We start from the raw sequence: 15,974 nt of genomic DNA, 5'->3' as shown, positions 1-15,974 counted from the left end.
CCTGCCCCCAGGACAAATAGAGGACACTAATTCCTCTTACAGCATGCAGCACTACAACAATTTTCTTCTCCCCCCCTGTTGTCTCATAGCAGGAGATATGTTGACTTGAAAATAGTGGCCCCACCACCTTAGTCTCCTCTACCACAAAACCACATGGATAATTTCCATCCCTAGATCCTCACCTTCTCTTTCCACTTTTACCAGACCAACATCCCTCTTCCAGCTCTTCTATCTATTTAAATAATTAAGTTGGATAGAGTTTAATTTGGAGTCATATTCCAGTCACATTTACTTACTGGTTCATTCCTCAAGCTTTCTGAGCCTTAATTCTATCCCAGAAGAAAAAAAAAAACTATCAGGACACTATCAGACAGAACAGAGCTTGAGGAATAAAGTCAGCAAGCCAAGTAGGGCAAAGACAAACACCCATTATTTGCTCTTCTCCCAACAAACCTCATTTATCCTATCACCTTTTCCAAATGCTCTTAAGTCCTGATATCTTCATCTGAACACCTCTTCTAACCTTCAATTGCTTTAATTCTTTTCAACAGATAAGTGCTTTTATTTTTCTCACCAATCCTCTAAACAGGCCTCCTCTTCCATCATTTATTTTTCTCTCTCTAGTGTTGTTGCTGGTGTTGTTTTACTCCTATTACATCGACTCTCACAAGTTAAACTCAGCTACCATAATCTAGTGAAAATACTTCAGATCTAAAGTCCAATGGTTCATCCCCTGCAAAGCCTTGGAACTGGCGCTCCATCTTCATCTTCTTTCCCAGGCAACTCCTATATTCAAATAGGATAAGACACTCTTCCTCCATCCTTCCATCCTATCCTTTCTTATTGTTCCTAAATTGAATCTTCATCCTCCACCAAGGTTCTCTCTTTTCATATCTCTTCCCTCAGTAGCTTGCCTCTGTATCTCACTGCAGAACACACTCAATTGCCATCACTGCTTTGTCTACTCAGATTTTCTCTGCTCGGGGTGTGTCTCCTGATCAAAGAATAGCCTCAGTCTGACATCTTTGTCAATGATGAGTTGTCAGTTCACACAACAGAGAACTAAAGCACAGCTCATTTCTTCCTCCAGAGCCTTCCACCACTGCATTTATCACCATGGCTTACCACCATGGACCAGTGCCACATGTCTCTCCAACTCAACCTGTACAGTGTTTTTTACAGTTTCCTTCAGTTTGCGGGAAGTATGCAAAAACTCCACTTTGTACAATAATGAAGAGCAAGATTCATTTTGCTCTGGATTTGAGGAGTACTTCTGGACTTCTGTGAGAAGTATCTGTAGACACAATGATTCTTTTAGAAAAGTTATTTTAATTGCAAGCTTATCCACATCTTTCCCCCTTTACATCTTATAAAAATATAAGCCATCTGCTTTTCATGGGAAATGCCTCATGGTCTGTTTCCTAGCAGTTCTTATTTAGGGTAGGATCAACAACATCTGCATCACCTAACTAGTGGGTAGTTTTTGCCTCTGGCTGCTGAAACCTCAGGAGCACAGAAAGGAAGGAAGAACCCTCACAGAACGGATAAAGTTAGAAACATTTACTGTGTATCAGAGCTTAAAAGCTGAAAAACTCAGCTTCCACAGCAGGATGTTATTACTGATGTTCTCCACTCTGCACATGAGCTGAGGTTACCGTAAGGAGCAATCATTGCTCATGTTCCCCAAACACTACCCTCAGCAACAACTGTCTGACATCCAGGCAACAAGAATGCCTTAAGGCACTGTCTCTATCTAGTGACTAAATGACTTCACTGTAAAATAAAAAACTGGAAGAAGGAGGGGAACAAGAAAAAAGAAAAAAGAAAAAAACTATGCCATTGTAAAATAGAAGCAGGGTATCTGGCAGACCTGAAACAGCCAACACATGGCAAGGACAGCTGGAGAGTCACAATACCAAGCATGGCATCCCTAATGCTTCATTGTTCTACTGAAAAAGACAAACACTAATATAATTACAGGGAAATGAATACTAACCACTCCAAGGGTAACACTAGAAGATATATATGCAAGATCACCATTTTCTTCTACAAATTGATGACAGAAGATGCAGAACTCAACATACACATGCCCAGCATAAGCACGATCCTGTTATACAAACATCTCCATCTAACCAACTTCACTGACTAGGTATTGTTTCAATTTACTTGCTGTGAACAAACAAGACATTTTTAACTCTGAAAACACAGTTCTACAGCAGCTAAAGCAGATCCAAAGACTTAGAGCTTCTTGGTTCCTTTGTAATAACACCAGCATGTTTGCCAGGATGTACAAAACAAGGAAAAGAGACGCACATTTTCAGCTAGTTCAGCCCTGATTCAGATCATAAACCCCTGGCATGCATATGTCAGCACTGATATGAGTGCAGTGATGTATTGCTCTGAAACCACCTACGTGAAGGAATCCTTTATGTTTACCCAGCAGCAAAGTATAGGAAGATTAAGTCATTCAGAACGGATTGCAGACAAGCATTCTCAACCACAAGAGCTTGCATCTAGTTAGTTAAACAAATTATGGTTAACTATTTAACTTCCAGTGAGAGTACGAGCCATCAAGCATACAGTATTCATCAGAGTAACGTAAGAGATTGTAGAATGACACTGCTAATTACGATTCACTGATACCTTTGAAATAGAGTACACTTTGATGGAAAAGTTCCTGGAGAAGGTGGCTAACCATTCTCTTCAGCACACTGAGGGTGTTCTCCCTGCAGGTGATCCCTCAGGGGGATCCTTGTCCAGGTCAGCTGCTGAGACTAAGTCAGGCATGATGGTAACTTAATCTGCACAAGAGGCACTACACGTGACCAGCTATCTAACAGGTCAAAGTCTGCATACTTCCCCTTGTGCAATACTGCTCTCTACATTCAAAACCATATTCTTATTTCTCCTGCTAGCCAACGTCCCTAACACTTTGGAGGATCTGCTCAGACAGTGCAAGCTTATCTCACTTCCTTCAAGCTCTCTTAAAACGCCTCCAAAACATTTGGCAACAGCACCTGCATAAACCCAACACTGCCTAAGCCGGCAGTGCTTAGAGATAAATGCACACTTAAGCCATTAGTGTTTTTTTTTCCCCCACTTTTGCTTTGTATCCCCTGATTGCTCACGCTTTTTTCACAGTGGTTAATGAAAAATAGGGCAAGATTTGGTTTTCTTCTACAATTTTGTATACAAATATAGGGCATCCACTGTGCTAGGCAATAGCTGAAAATGGAACTTGGTAGCACTTCTCAAGGAAAGCCCTTCTTGACACTGAAAATATACAATAATTAACACATAGTTGGAAGTCTTTTAGAGACCAGTCTGCACTGAGATCATGGACCACATGAAAAAGTTCTGTTAATTAAGGCTATGAACACACCAAAATAAACTTGATTCCCATGGATCCAACTCAGCTTGGTCGCTAGGAGTGACAACAAAATTAGAATGTGAAGTAAAGCTGTAATCATGGGCATTTTATTCCATGAGTACTAACACAATCTAAGTGGAAACTTTTAAGAGACCACCACCAGATGCTACAGTCTCCTACTACGCTGTCCTTCTCCTGAAATAACTAGTCATCAGTTTACTAATTAATACAAACAAATTGCTTTGTTTATATTAAAAGATGTCTAGTAACACATGCATTTACATCAATTATAATATCGTTATGGATGAAAGATCGGGAAATAATCAAAAAGCCTGATGAAAGAAAGATTTTAAAAAATTCAGACACGCTGTTACAGGTAAAAAGTTAATGACAGCATCACGGAGCAGGAAAATAGAAATAGATGTATTAATACAACTGACTCAATAGTTCACATTTAAAGGTCTTGACAAAACCACAGGAAGTCAACATATCTGTATGCTCACAATGGCTTCCCTAGCAGCTGTAATTTTCCAGGAAACGGGAGGATGTGAGATTTTCTAGTGATTATGAGGTCATAAGTCACAAAAACTATATACACTTGCTAAAGAGTGCCTTCATTAAGAAATACTCAATGTCAAGAGCGTTGTAAAACTGTTGACATCTCTCTCAAACTAGGATTTCATGACATTTAGTTATTTCTTGTACCAAAAGGTCTTCACGTACAACCAACCAGTGAGAAACAGCAGCAGTCAGCTCCCTACAAAACGTTTTAGAAGGGCAGTACAAAGTTACCGTTCCCTACCTACAGGCACCTACATCTCCATAGGTCACCACTGTCTCATTTTCAATAAAATGTGTGGTAGACCAATCGTATCTTTGATGGTCTCATTAGGTAGGAGCAGACTAGCCCAAATCATTCCTCTGAAACTCCACTGAGATCTGTTGAAGCATCCAGATGTGGGATCAAATTTCCACTTTAAGAATTCATTTACATGATTCAGCCTTAACACAGGAGCAAAATCCAAGCAAATCATTCCAGCCAATAACAACACGTCGTATTTCATAAGAAAACCACACAAGTATTAAGGAGCCATATACCTTGGCCTAAGAAAGAACAGATTGCCCAATCATCTCCACACTAGAAATCCATCATGGTGCTACCTGAAGCCTCATTGAGCGTATAGACATAAAAATGCATACACACATGCAAATCATATATATGTATTATGATCATCACTTTGGTGGGTTGAGCCTGCCTAGCTTCCAGACACCCACTCTCTCACTCCAGCTTACAAAATAGGATAGAGGGAGAACATAAGATGAAAAAGCTGGAGGAGATAAAGACAGGGTGATCACTTATCACCTACTATCACAGGCAAAACACATTTGACCTGGGGAAAGTTACTTTAATTTACAATAAACCTGTGAGAAAAAGACAAAAATCAAGCTCACTTTAACTCATTTATTTCCAGTTCTTCTCCCTCCCCAGGCAGCCTGCAGCAGATAGAAGGTTACAATCAACCTATAATGGCTCCTCTCTGACACTCTTTTCTCCTCACACTTTTCCCCCAGTGAAAGTGCAGGTCCTTCCCATGGGCTGTGATTCTTCAGAAGCTGCTTCTGCATGCACTCCTCTGCGAGCCACAGTGTGGATATCTCCTCCTCCATGGTCTCACAGGGTGTAGGGAAATACCTGCTCCATCATATATTATTCCAAAACTTCTGCTGCAGGGGCATCTCTGCTCCAGTGCCTGTGGCACCTTCTCTGCCTTCTCTTCCCTGGGTGCCTGCAGGGTGGTTTCTCACGCCGCTTCCCTGTCCCCTCCCTGCTGGGCCATATTTGCCCTCTCTTCCCCATGCTCCCCCCAGAGCGTTGCTATGCTGGCTGCTGGGCCAAGCCTCGCCTCACACAGCAGCATGGTAGCCCCTATCCCAAACCTTGACAGAACATCCAATATATTCATACAGAACACAAAGCAAAATCAGCTACAAAAAGGAAGACCAGGCAAAATTCAACTACTCTTGACACCTAAGTTTCAAAGCAACAACAAAGTTCTGCTGCCTCAAAGGAAGGAAGAACAGTCTAGCTCTACTCTGAATCATCAACCACCAGAAAAGCATTTCACTGCTGCAGCAGCTCCCCAGGTTGCCTCTCTCACCAAGTACTTCAGACAGCTGAAGAAAGAGAGCTTCCTGCCTCTGGTAGCAGAGCCAGTCCTGCAGCACCCTATCAGCTCTGAGAAGCAGATTTGCTGCTGACACCTTGCCCGTGAACACCTACCACTGACTTGCTGCCGGGAATGAATGATCAACCCCCGAGCAGAAATGAGCCCAGAAGAACAGCTGCTAACACATTTGCTTTCTGTTGGCCTCTTTGCACAGTCAGTTGGGCTCTGCCTGACTCAGAGATAAGAGAAAAAGTGAAAAAGCACAGTATTTTATCTCCTTAAGTGGTAGAAATAAGGTTTCACTGAAAGCCTTAAGCAGGCTGTGGTAACGCTGTCAAAACAGTCAATAACAGTGTCACTTAGCCCTGTGCATCTCTGCATACATACTTGACAGGACTTACAGACAAATCATAGAGTCACTTTGGTACCAGCTTCTAGAGGCTTGGTTTTTCAGGTAGTTTCCTTCACATTACGCAGAGCTGTTCATTATTCTGCCAAGGAACAGCAGAACTCATGCCAGATTTACATCTCCAATCAATGCTTTTAACAAGAAACTATGGGCAAGCATGAGAAACAGCAGGGAGTGTCTGAGCTCCTGTGCAAGCTATACCATAGATTTCTTGTTCTATCCTGTGCAAGTCACTTAACTGCTGTACTACTCCCTCAACCTGGAAAGCATAAAAATGCAGATGCTTACGAAGGCCCAGTTCCACACGCAAGTATTACTGTTGAACTGCTTCATGCTCCACAGTTACACAACCAGTCATAAGTCAGGTTTGGGCAGATGCTTATTTAGCCTAGAAGGTGATAATATCTACTCCTGTTCTAGTAATTTTTCCTCACGGATCACAAGGCAATATACTTCCCTGCCTATGCCAGAAACTGGAACACCAATCAGCAGCTCAGGTACTTTCCAACCTTAAGTGGTTTTCCTTCCATTACCAACTCTGTTTACAAGAGCTCAAGTTCGAGTAAACAGTTCTTGCTGACCAAGTCAAACCGAAACAATTAAAGACCCAAAGAGACAAGCAAACTTGCTCAAAGTGCAAAGGGTATCTGGAGCAGCTGATAACAACTATTTTACCTCTAATCATGCAACACTAACACAGCAGATTATTCCTGGGCATAGGGAAAGATTCACGAAAATAGGAACTAAGATTAAAGAAAAGCGACAGAGGACAAGATAAACAGTGTGCCTTATAAAGGTCTCCTTGAAATACAGTGGTCTTCTCCCACATAAAAGAACATCCTTAAGCTTGTTTAACTACAAAACCGAGAGAAACTGAGTACATATGCTCAACATGTGACAGCGATATTGAAGAAAGGATCCCATCATCACAAACATTTCCTAGAATTACTACAACAATCCATTAAAACTGTCACAATGTCTACTAAAGAAATTAGATCATTAAGGATTTGAAGTTGGAAACAAAAAGGATCCAAGGCAGAGACAGCAAAGGTACATGTCACTGGCTGAAGCAACAACCTCCATTCTAGGTTAACACTAGTTACTAGTACTAGTAGAAATTAAATGCCGTTCAGGTGGTACTAAGAAACAAAAACACAACCATGTTGAGAACTGCTGATACTCTGACAAAATCTAGAACTAGCAGCACAGAAACTAAGCCTAACTAATTAGCCCCCTCAGCTAGCAGTGTCACAAGGCCAATCTCTTCTGGTATGACTGGAGATTTACTTCCAAAAGCTCAAGCAAACTTGAAGCTTTTTATGGACTCTATCCCTTACGATTTCCACTGATGCCTACTCACACTAATCTTTCACTACTTGCTAACCAAACTTGGTCAGAAACTCAGTAAGCTAATAACTAGTTATAACCTGCATCAGTGTGACTACAAAGCCGAAAGAAAAAAAACATGCTACGTATTTTCAAGTAATTCTTGCTTCACAAGAATTTGTCAGTGATGGTGCCAATTTAAACAGCTCCCATGCCCACTATGACATAACATGACAAATCCGACCAGGAACTAGCTCAGGTTCAAAAAAGCATTTCTTCCATTGTTTTCTTTTAAACCAGAAAAACACCGTAACCCAGCTCACAGTGTACCATGTTTGCACAATAACTGCAAGATGATGAGGAAGAAGCGACTAGCAGTTGCTTCAGATAGCTTGTCTCTGGAAGGCTTCTCATTCTGGAAGTGTTGATGGCCTTCCTTCTCCCTTTCTCTCTCATTTTCTCACTTGTAGAGACAACCCTTCCAATTAAGGCAGCCCTTCAACCCATACCTGTGCTGACTTTGTCAAGCTTTAGGGTATGCAGCAACGCCACACAGCCACCAGCTCTTTACCTTCCACACTGGAAGAGCAAAGCAAACAAAATTCCAAGATGCATTAACCACTTAGATCTTAGAAGTCCTGTTGCACATACAGCTTTTTAGAATCTATTATCAAGGGGGAGGCTTGTTCATCGTATTTCACTTCAGCAAGTTACAAAATGAGTTATTAAAAATTATAACCAGTGGCAAACAGACAACTGAGGATAATCTCCCATTACATACTGGCTATTTCACCTAACTGAAGTGCACCTGCCCTGATTTGACCCACCTCAGGTATATCCAGCAAGCTTCCTTAACCCCACTTAACATTGTGTGTATTAAGCATCAGCTAACGTACTTGCAAAGCATCTTCTGCCAGACTGGAAGGAGAAATTCATAATACAGCCTTCCTGCTTTCCTCATGCATTTGAAGGCAAAAGGTAGAGCCACACAAACTAGAAACCACTAACTCAACAGTAAAGACAAAAACGCAGAAGCTGAAGGACAGCAGTAAACGGAAACAGCATACACATGGCTTGATGTAACCATCTGTAAAACAGGCTTCTTTAGGACAACTAGCAAAATGATCTGATCACTTTAAAGCGATGGAGGTGGGAAGGAATCACTGGAATTAAAAAAGACTGCCTGTCTGAAGGGTCATCCACTCATTCAACTAGCTCAGAAAACAATACTGATGTTGACCATGTGTCAAAGCACATATCCGCAGCACTTGTGCTATGGGTATGGGCTTTGCATACTGCTGAACACCATTCCAAGTAATTACTTGCTCTGCTAAATAGCTGTTGTCATGAAATAACCATAAATCACTGCCATTTGAACTCCCTATCAGTTCAGACCTTCTTGTTCTCTACTGCCACAGCTTCCACTTACACAATAATTCAGTATTCTTTCTAGTGCACTAGTCACTATACACAGGGTAATACTAATCTAGATCAGCCCACTAATGAAGACAAGCAAATCTCCAAAGAGAGTTAAAAAAAAAGTAAAAAACAGCAAACATAAATAATGCAAAAGTTTCCATACTCAGAGCTTCCTGAACTTTCTGATTTATTCCTGGGATATCCTGAGTAAGCATTCAATAATCTTTCAATTTAAACCTGACAGGACATCTGCCTTATAAAACCAGGACAGATGGCACCCATAGCCCACTGTTCCCAGTCAGAATAAAGTAAGGTTAATGACAGGCAGTGCAAAAGCTGATTAACATGTTTCTTAATCCGTTGCAATCCAGACAGCAAGTGAAAAGGTTATATGTATCATTACACAGAGGAAGAGGACTGCTGGGAGGCTGGTGGTCAAGGGAAACCTAGGCATCTAACATGCCACATTCTCTCACCAAAACATTAAGCCACCTTCCCAACTTATTCAAGAACTTATTGCTGCTACAAGCAAGGTAACCTGAGCAGTAGTCCCACCTTCAACCCAACTTCTAGAGGGTAGAGTTTACCTACCTTAGCACCTCTTCCCCTTGCAGAAACCAAGCAAGTGCTGTGAGCAAGGAAGCCTTTCTGCTTACAACATCAGTGGGCTCCGTTTGAAAGAACTAACTGCTTCTGACTGGGTGAACACAACAATCCTGACTAAACCTGGCACAAACATGAAGAGAGCATCACAACCCTGACTTGCATTGTTGTTTTCATGAAACATTTCAAGTAGCAACTGAAACACACAGGTAAGCATGAAGTTATAGCAGACACTAGAAGTATTTAACATCTCAGTACTCCTCTGCTTGTTACATTGACCTGTGTGTACCTGCACATACATGTGAGTGTGTACAAGGGCAGTAAGAGACAGGGAGCAAAAGTCAGACTTTGCATGAAAAAGAACAGTAGAAATACTAACCCTCTTTGTAGTAACATCTATACATTCTTTAAGACTTTCCGAAGTAATCAGGCACCACCCTTGCTTTAAAGACAGATATGATCTCACTTTAAGTGATTACTTATATGACTTAAAAACTCAGGATTCCAAGATAATCCATTTCCCTGATGCTCTGACTAGCTGCTCAAGGCTCACCCACCATACAAGAGATCATTAGGGATTTGATTTAGTAGTTGGGTAGGGATAGTGATAGGAGGATGGTTGGACTAGATGATCTTGTAGGTCCTTTCCAACCTTATGAACCTATATCTAGATTAACTACTCATGCCACAAATGCCCACAGGAATCACAAAACATTTGTGAATTATCTTTCATTTTTACAAAAAAAGGAAGCAATTGAGTTCTCAGATGACTAAGCATAAACAAATAGGATGAACTCCAAAGCACACATGCAGCTGTATGCAAGAAAATAAGCCTAACACTTGTCATCTGGATTTAGCCATGAAGCAACAATTACGTGCTTGGCTTGACAAAACAGACCATGATGTTAAACCCAGTCTGTACAACACATCCCACTTAGTAACATTACTGTCTCACTACAGGCCATGAAGAACATCAGGAGGGAGAAAAGACACAAACCACTGCAGCTAACTGTGCAGCACTCTCCCCAGCCACATATCACACCTGAGCAGACAAGCAGTAAAAAGAACAGGAAGTTATTACTGCCCTTCCTCTTGCTTGGTGGTTTCTCACTTCTCAGTTTCTCCTTAGATGAAAATTCAGCACAAGGAAAGAGGAAGGCAAAAAAAAGCCTTGCTAAATTGCAGGAAGTGAAGCAACACATGGGACCTGAAAGGCAGATCGCTACATATGACTGCTTATACCCTTAAACTCAAGAGAAGGTTATCTTCTCCACACCAATCAACTAGTTACTTTGTATATCCAAGTAGAGGTAGCAGCTTGCAACATAGTTCTTAGTCCCATGTACAGACATAAACCTTGCGTCAGCTCCACATTTAAGAAGAAAATATATATATAAAAGAAGAGTATTTTCAAAGAAAACAGAAGGTTCAAAGAAAACAGAAGGATTAACCATGTATGGTATAAGCCTGGGGAGGAGAAGCCAACATGGGAGTAACTTCCGATTTGAAGAAGGAAACATTCAATAGTTATACTGAATATATATATCATGCCACAGGATCACTGTTCAACGCAGATAAAATAGTTGTTTTAGCATCCATTCAATCCTCTTAAGTGTAATCTTGCATTACCCACCCTCAGGAAGATCTCCTTCAAAAGAGTATCTTGCAGCTTTGCTTGCCTTTAAGATACCACATTTGGTTACAACCTCATGCTCTGCAGCCAGCTCTTCCTCTGAGCTTCCATAGCATTACCGCAGTTCTACCTTTTGTTGTGGTCAAGAGAAGTATGTGTCCTTCTTCCTCTAGTCTCCATATTTATTTTCAAAGAACTAAGTTTAACTGTAAGCTATATATTCAGCTTATTTACCTACTTCATTCCAAGCATTATGCTGCCTCTGAAAGTGTACAGCAAGCCTTAACAAACTCTGCTTACGCTTCTTGCCAAATGCAGAAATTTAGGTTAACAAAAGCCATTTGGAAAAAAGTTCCTCACCACTGCACACAGATCCTTTTCACAGACTTACAGGTTGTATTTTTCAGAACCTTCCAGAACAGAGAAGACATCAAACTTCTTTAGAGACTGCTACTAACTTCCTTTACGCAGTTGCAACCACTAAGCAAGTACTGCCAAGCAAGGACTCTTTCAGGTGACACACAAACATACATACACACGCAGAGCTGCCTTAAGAAAGTTGCTTGTTTTCATTTCAAAATTAAACAGCAAACATAGAACAATTTACCCTGTCAGCATGTATGCCAAAGCAAAGTTAAGCTTTATTCTCACCATTACTACCACTCCAATATTAGCTGTGTACTTACTCTACGTTTATACGAGTCACAAACGCTTGATTTTGGCTGATGTCATTACTGCTCCACCCAAATATTTCTCCACTGACCAAACACAAAAGGTGCTTTCAAAGTTGTTTCCTATAACTCCAGCTTCCCAATGGCTGGTCACCTACCCGCTCCATGGCACCCCTCCTCAACAAAGAGGGCTGGTGTCTCACGACTGCGCAAACAAAGATGTGGAACAGAGAGGTTGATGTGCATCATGGTTGCCACGTGCTGGGTCGCTAGGCCCTGGCAGAACCTGGCACCTGTGGGATGACATGCCCGGGGTACATCTGCAGGGCGATAACCGACCCTTTGCCTTTTGCAAGTACAATACGCTTGAGTGCTATGGCGTCCAACACACGTTGGACGTTTTGCTTTTGATCTGGAAAGAGAAGAAGCAAATTCCCGCACTAGTGCAGAAAACACACGCAGCACCAGTTAGAGAACCAGAAGTCAAACCCACCAAGGAAGGTGGATTTAAACCGAGCGAGCAGCTTCCTCGGATAACAGGGGGTCACCAAACGGCATGCCAAGCAGCCCTCTGCCCACCACCGACAAACAGGAGAGGCGTTTCAAGAACCGGAGCGCCTCTCCCCGACCGCAGGGCAGCGCGGGACCCCGGGGGAGCTCTCCCCGCCCGGGGCCCTTCCCGACGGGCGCGGCCGGCCGCTCACCCCAGCACCTCGCGCTCCGTGCCCACGGAGGACCAGCCGTGCCACGGGGGCCGAGCCGCCCCGCTCCCCCAGCGCGGAGGAAGGCGGATCGGCGCCCGCATCCCCCGCCGATTCCCCCGCCACCCCACAGACCCGCCCGGGCCGCGGGCGCGGCCTCACGGGGACGAGCGGCGGCCGCCCCTCACTCACCGGCAGCCAGCGCGGCGGCCAGCAGGCAGGACGAGAACGGCAGCCGTGCGGCCACAACAACCGCCGAGCGTCCCGCGGTGCCTCCGGCCGCTGCCATTTTCCTGCTGCCACCTCCCCGCGCCCCCATTGTCCGCCCCCGGCCGCCGGACCTCCCCCTCGCACCTCGCGGCCCTCTTCCCTCGTCGGGATAGGGCCCTGCCGCCGTCACTCGCACACACCTCCCGCGGCCCGCTCGTCCCCGCCCCGTTTCTTCGCGGGGATTGGTTGGTGTGCCGATCCGTCAAACCTCGACGCCCAATCCGAGACGGAAGCGTGCCGTCCCGCCTCCCGAGCCGGGCACGTGATCGGTTCTCCCGGCCCCGCCGGGCGGTGCCGCGAGCGTGTCGGTCCCGGTGCGGGGTCGGGCCTGCTCTGTGCGGTCGGTGGTATCGGACAGCTGAGCGGCGAAAAGCCGAGAAAGGAGTCGACCGCCACCCAGCTGCTTCCGCGGCTAACGTTGGGATAACCGCGTTTGGCTTTAGCCTGAAAATTCCGGTTGTATTTTAATGAAGTTGAGCACCCTCCTCCAGATCACAAGGCTGTTGCTCACCGCACACGTGAGAGTTCCCGGCCCTAAAACACAGGCGCGGGGCTCCTGCGTGCTGCGTGCACCTCCTCAGGGAGGAGGCCCCAGGACGGCACTGGCAGCAGGCCCACGGCTCTACTAGGATTTCTGGCGTCATAGCTTGTGCCTTCATTATACGTGCCCTGGGGAGAGCTCTGGAGTGTGTTCCACAGCTAACCATGCTGGAAGTTTTCTAGAAAGCCAGGACAGGTTATAGCTCTGCTCGGTGACTGAAGGTACTCGCTTCCATTGAAGATGCCACATCAGTGCCTGCTGCTTTACCTTCAACCCCTGAACACCCCAACCTTTGTCTTCCTAGGCATTTTCTCAAGGTAGCTAACCCCAAATTTTTAAAAATCATACCCCTTTTTCAAATATACTCTTCTCCATGGAGTTTATGAATGGCCTATATTTGAAAGGCTGAAAGCTCTGAGGCTGCTCAGCATGATGAAGAGAAGGATGAGGGGGTGCTTTATCAGTGCTTATCAATATGTAATGGGCAGGAGTCAAGTGGATGGGGCTGGGCTCTTTGGTGGTGCCCAGCAACAGGAGAAGGGGCAGTGGGCACAAACTGGAACACAGGCACTTCCATGCAAGCGTAAGAAAGATATTCTTTACTTTAAGGGTGACAGAGCACTGGCACAGGCTGCCCAGAGAGGTAGTGGAGTACCCTTCTCTGGAAATATTCAAAACCCACCTGGATGCTTTCCTGTGTAACCCACTCTAAGGAACCTGCTTTAGCGAGGGGTTGGACTAGATGATCTCTAGAGGTCCGTTCCAACCCTACAGTTCTGTGATTCTATTTTAGTATGTTGGCCCACAGTGTCAGAGGTGGATGTTGGTGGTGTGGCAGTAAAGGCTGAGCCTTCACATCAATATTTTGTTACATGTTGTTGCCACGCGATGGTGGCAGAGGGGCAGTCTGACAGAATGGTGTCTGATGAGAAAGTACACATGGAGCAAAGGTGAGTCATTGAGTTCCTCTGTGAAGAAGACATGGCACTCAGTGGCATTCAGTGACGCTTGCTGAATGTTTCTGGGGACCAAACAGTGGATGTGAGCACAACGAAAGATGGACTGCATGGGCAACATTTTCCTTGCAACAGTGCCCACATAGTGGTTGTGAAACAGGGGTCACTTTTGCTGGAGAAGATTTTTACAAGCACAGCATGCAGGCTTTTGTTCATTGCTGGCAGATATGCGTAGCTAATGGCAGTGACTGTGTTGAAAAATAGCTTTTGTAGCTGAGAATTTACTCTATCAATGAGTGTTATTGTGCTCTTTATATTTGTTGTCATTTCCATGGAAATAAATAGGAGGCGTTACTTCCAGAGCGACCTATGTAGCCCTGCTTGGCCTGGTGAAGCTCTGCGATGGCCCAGCTCACCAGCACTGCTGGCCAGCACAGAGAGCACCTGGAAGAGCACCAGGTCTGCTTACCATAATCCTTTATCAGATCACAAAGACTGAATGACCATCTTCTGCCGGCAGCCGACGGCCACACGAAGTAAAGCTGTGCCAGGTGGGATTCTTCGGGCAGTTGTTCCTGTGGAAGGGCACAAACCCTTTTCTCGTAGTGGCTCGTTGGTCTAGGGGTATGATTCTCGCTTAGGGTGCGAGAGGTCCCGGGTTCAAATCCCGGACGAGCCCAACTTTTTTTTTTCTCCCTACCTCCTCCTTGCCGTCCTACATCCGCCCACTTGTCGGCTGCAGGACAGGCCGAGCCCTGCACGCATTACAAACAGCCGTTGCCACCGCACGGAGCAGCGGCGCGAGCGACGCGCTGTTCCATTCTAAGAATGAGATCAGCGTGAGCGGGTCGCCAGGGGAAGGACCCCTTCTCCGTCTTGTATTCCCCTTTCGCATTGAGCCTGCTTGCCCCCTGCCTCCCCTCACCGCCGGCGTTGCCCCGCCCGCACCCCTCTAAGCCCCGCGATGCCAGCCCGTCGCGGAACAGCCAAGACATCAACAAAAAACACACTAAAGATGCACGGCGGCAAAAATAGAAGGAGCTACCTCCTCCCTCGACCGAGGGCTCGTCCGGGATTTGAACCCGGGACCTCTCGCACCCGAAGCGAGAATCATACCCCTAGACCAACGAGCCGCTCTCTGCCGGCTTTTCCTTAACTGAACACTTGACTCATCTCCGCCTCCTCCTGCCCGCGGCCAGTCCCCCACGCGAATGTTTTCGTGCTTTGCTATGCCCCCTTCTCCCCTCAAACTGCCGCTGTTCCGCTCGCCCGTCGCCCACGCCGCTTCTCCGCCGAGCTGCGACGCCTGCCACGGCTCCTCCAGCCTCACACGCTCGCTCCGACCCTGGCCGAGGCGGGGGCTTGAAGCCGGGCGAGCTCATTCTCAGCGAAGGGAGGGGACACTAGGAAACGTTCCCGCTCCTCCCCTCGGATGGCCGTGGTTTAACCGTGTCGGCCGCTGCCGGGGTGTGGGTATCTCCTTCCCACCGCCGGGCAGGGCGAGGGCTGATGGACACACCGATCGACAGTCGGGGCTTCCCGCTGTCGTCGCTTACTCCCGTTTGCCCATTGGTGTCCTTAGTTCTGCCCCCTGTATCCTGGCAGCAAGGTCACGGCAGGGATACGTAGCTACCTGCACTCCGCTTTTGCAGCGCTGTGATTTTTTCCAAAATTGCTCTCGCTCAGCCTGTAGAAGGGACGAGTGTGAGGTTTGTGTGCAGCCCGTGCCAGTGTTGCCTGCTGCTTCAGGCTCCTACGCTGACCCAGCAGGAAACACACGTTTTGTTTAGTTTTCTTTTTATTCCACCATTTATTTCTTCTGTTTCTCCCTCAGATTTCCACTCCCTTGCTCGGGACACGCATGCTCATTCTCTAAACAGGCACACATGAATTGATATATACAGTCA

At 45.5% G+C, this 15,974-nt stretch overlaps 1 protein-coding gene and 2 non-coding genes across 3 annotated transcripts in view; 1 reads left to right on the top strand and 2 right to left on the bottom strand.

Annotated features, from left to right (window-relative positions):
* The window catches only part of MPZL1 (myelin protein zero like 1), a 35,553-nt gene extending 22,913 nt beyond the window's left edge, over positions 1–12,640 (bottom strand). Inside the window, 1 exon segment of the mRNA XM_065741878.1 lies at positions 12,493–12,640. Coding sequence (XP_065597950.1) covers positions 12,493–12,619 — 127 coding nt within the window. The 5' untranslated portion in view covers positions 12,620–12,640.
* A 2,034-nt stretch (positions 12,641–14,674) lies between these two features.
* Positions 14,675–14,746, top strand: TRNAP-AGG (transfer RNA proline (anticodon AGG)). The gene has a single exon. It is a non-coding gene; the product is annotated as a tRNA-Pro (tRNA).
* A 382-nt stretch (positions 14,747–15,128) lies between these two features.
* On the bottom strand, positions 15,129–15,200 carry TRNAP-CGG (transfer RNA proline (anticodon CGG)). The gene has a single exon. It is a non-coding gene; the product is annotated as a tRNA-Pro (tRNA).
* Positions 15,201–15,974: the final 774 nt, after the last annotated feature.

Source organism: Cyrtonyx montezumae, unplaced genomic scaffold, assembly GCF_038088225.1.
Source record: "Cyrtonyx montezumae isolate F1298 unplaced genomic scaffold, pur_monq_1.0 scaffold_3, whole genome shotgun sequence".
NCBI lineage: Eukaryota > Metazoa > Chordata > Aves > Galliformes > Odontophoridae > Cyrtonyx > Cyrtonyx montezumae.
This window is presented reverse-complemented; position numbering and strand designations above follow the sequence as displayed.